The sequence below is a fragment of the Penaeus monodon genome, chromosome 23, assembly GCF_015228065.2.
Source record: "Penaeus monodon isolate SGIC_2016 chromosome 23, NSTDA_Pmon_1, whole genome shotgun sequence".
NCBI classification, from domain to species: Eukaryota; Metazoa; Arthropoda; class Malacostraca; order Decapoda; family Penaeidae; genus Penaeus; species Penaeus monodon.
Genome location: NC_051408.1, coordinates 40985546 through 40986274, shown reverse-complemented (window position 1 = coordinate 40986274; position 729 = coordinate 40985546). Strand labels below are relative to the sequence as shown.

Genomic DNA, 729 nt, shown 5'->3' with positions numbered 1-729 from the left:
GCAGGGGCGTGGCCGTGGACGACCAGGGCTACATCTTCGTGGCGGACAGCGGCAACAACCGCATCCAGATCTTCCACCCCGACGGCGCCTTCCTCAGGGCCTTCGGCTGCTGGGGATCTGGCGAGGGAGAGTTCAAGGGCCTGGAGGGTGTGGCGGTCATGTCCAACGGCAACATCCTCGTCTGCGACCGAGAGAACCACCGTGTGCAGGTCTTCTGAAAAGGTAATTAGCACGCGGCAACACCTGGGCGAAGCTCTTTGCATCTGTTACAAGCTGTTTTTTATTTTCTCTATCATCATCTCTAAAAATTTAATCTTAAATAAAATGAATGATGGATGAATTTATTCGTAGATCCATATTATAACCACAGTTATATAAAAGAAAAACTGATCTGTTCGCAGTTGAACAAAGCATAAAAAGCCAAAAGATGCAAACACTTCTCATGCAGGCATTTTCATGACCTCCCTGGCCACCTCCATGACTGTCCAAGACGCCAACCATCGTGACTACTGAGCTTGTCGTGACATTAGCTCAGGTAGGCTGGTGGAGCGTTGTGGTTGCCCTGCCAGGAGCGCTGCCCTGCCAGGAGCGCTGCCCTGCCTCCCCCCCCGACTAAAAGCCTAAAAGGTCCTTCTCACTAATTCTGATGCAGTGACTCGTTTTGTGAAATGTTATCACTTTCTAAAGTAAAAGAGATGAGAAAATTTTGATATAACAATACATCTCTGA

At 48.8% G+C, this 729-nt stretch overlaps 1 protein-coding gene across 1 annotated transcript in view; it reads left to right on the top strand.

Moving 5' to 3' along the window:
• The window catches only part of LOC119588306 (RING finger protein nhl-1-like), a gene marked incomplete in the record, with an annotated part of 50140 nt that overhangs the window by 46037 nt on the left and 3374 nt on the right, over nucleotides 1–729 (top strand). The window contains 2 exon segments of the mRNA XM_037936999.1: nucleotides 5–222; nucleotides 402–535. Coding sequence (XP_037792927.1) covers nucleotides 5–218 — 214 coding nt within the window.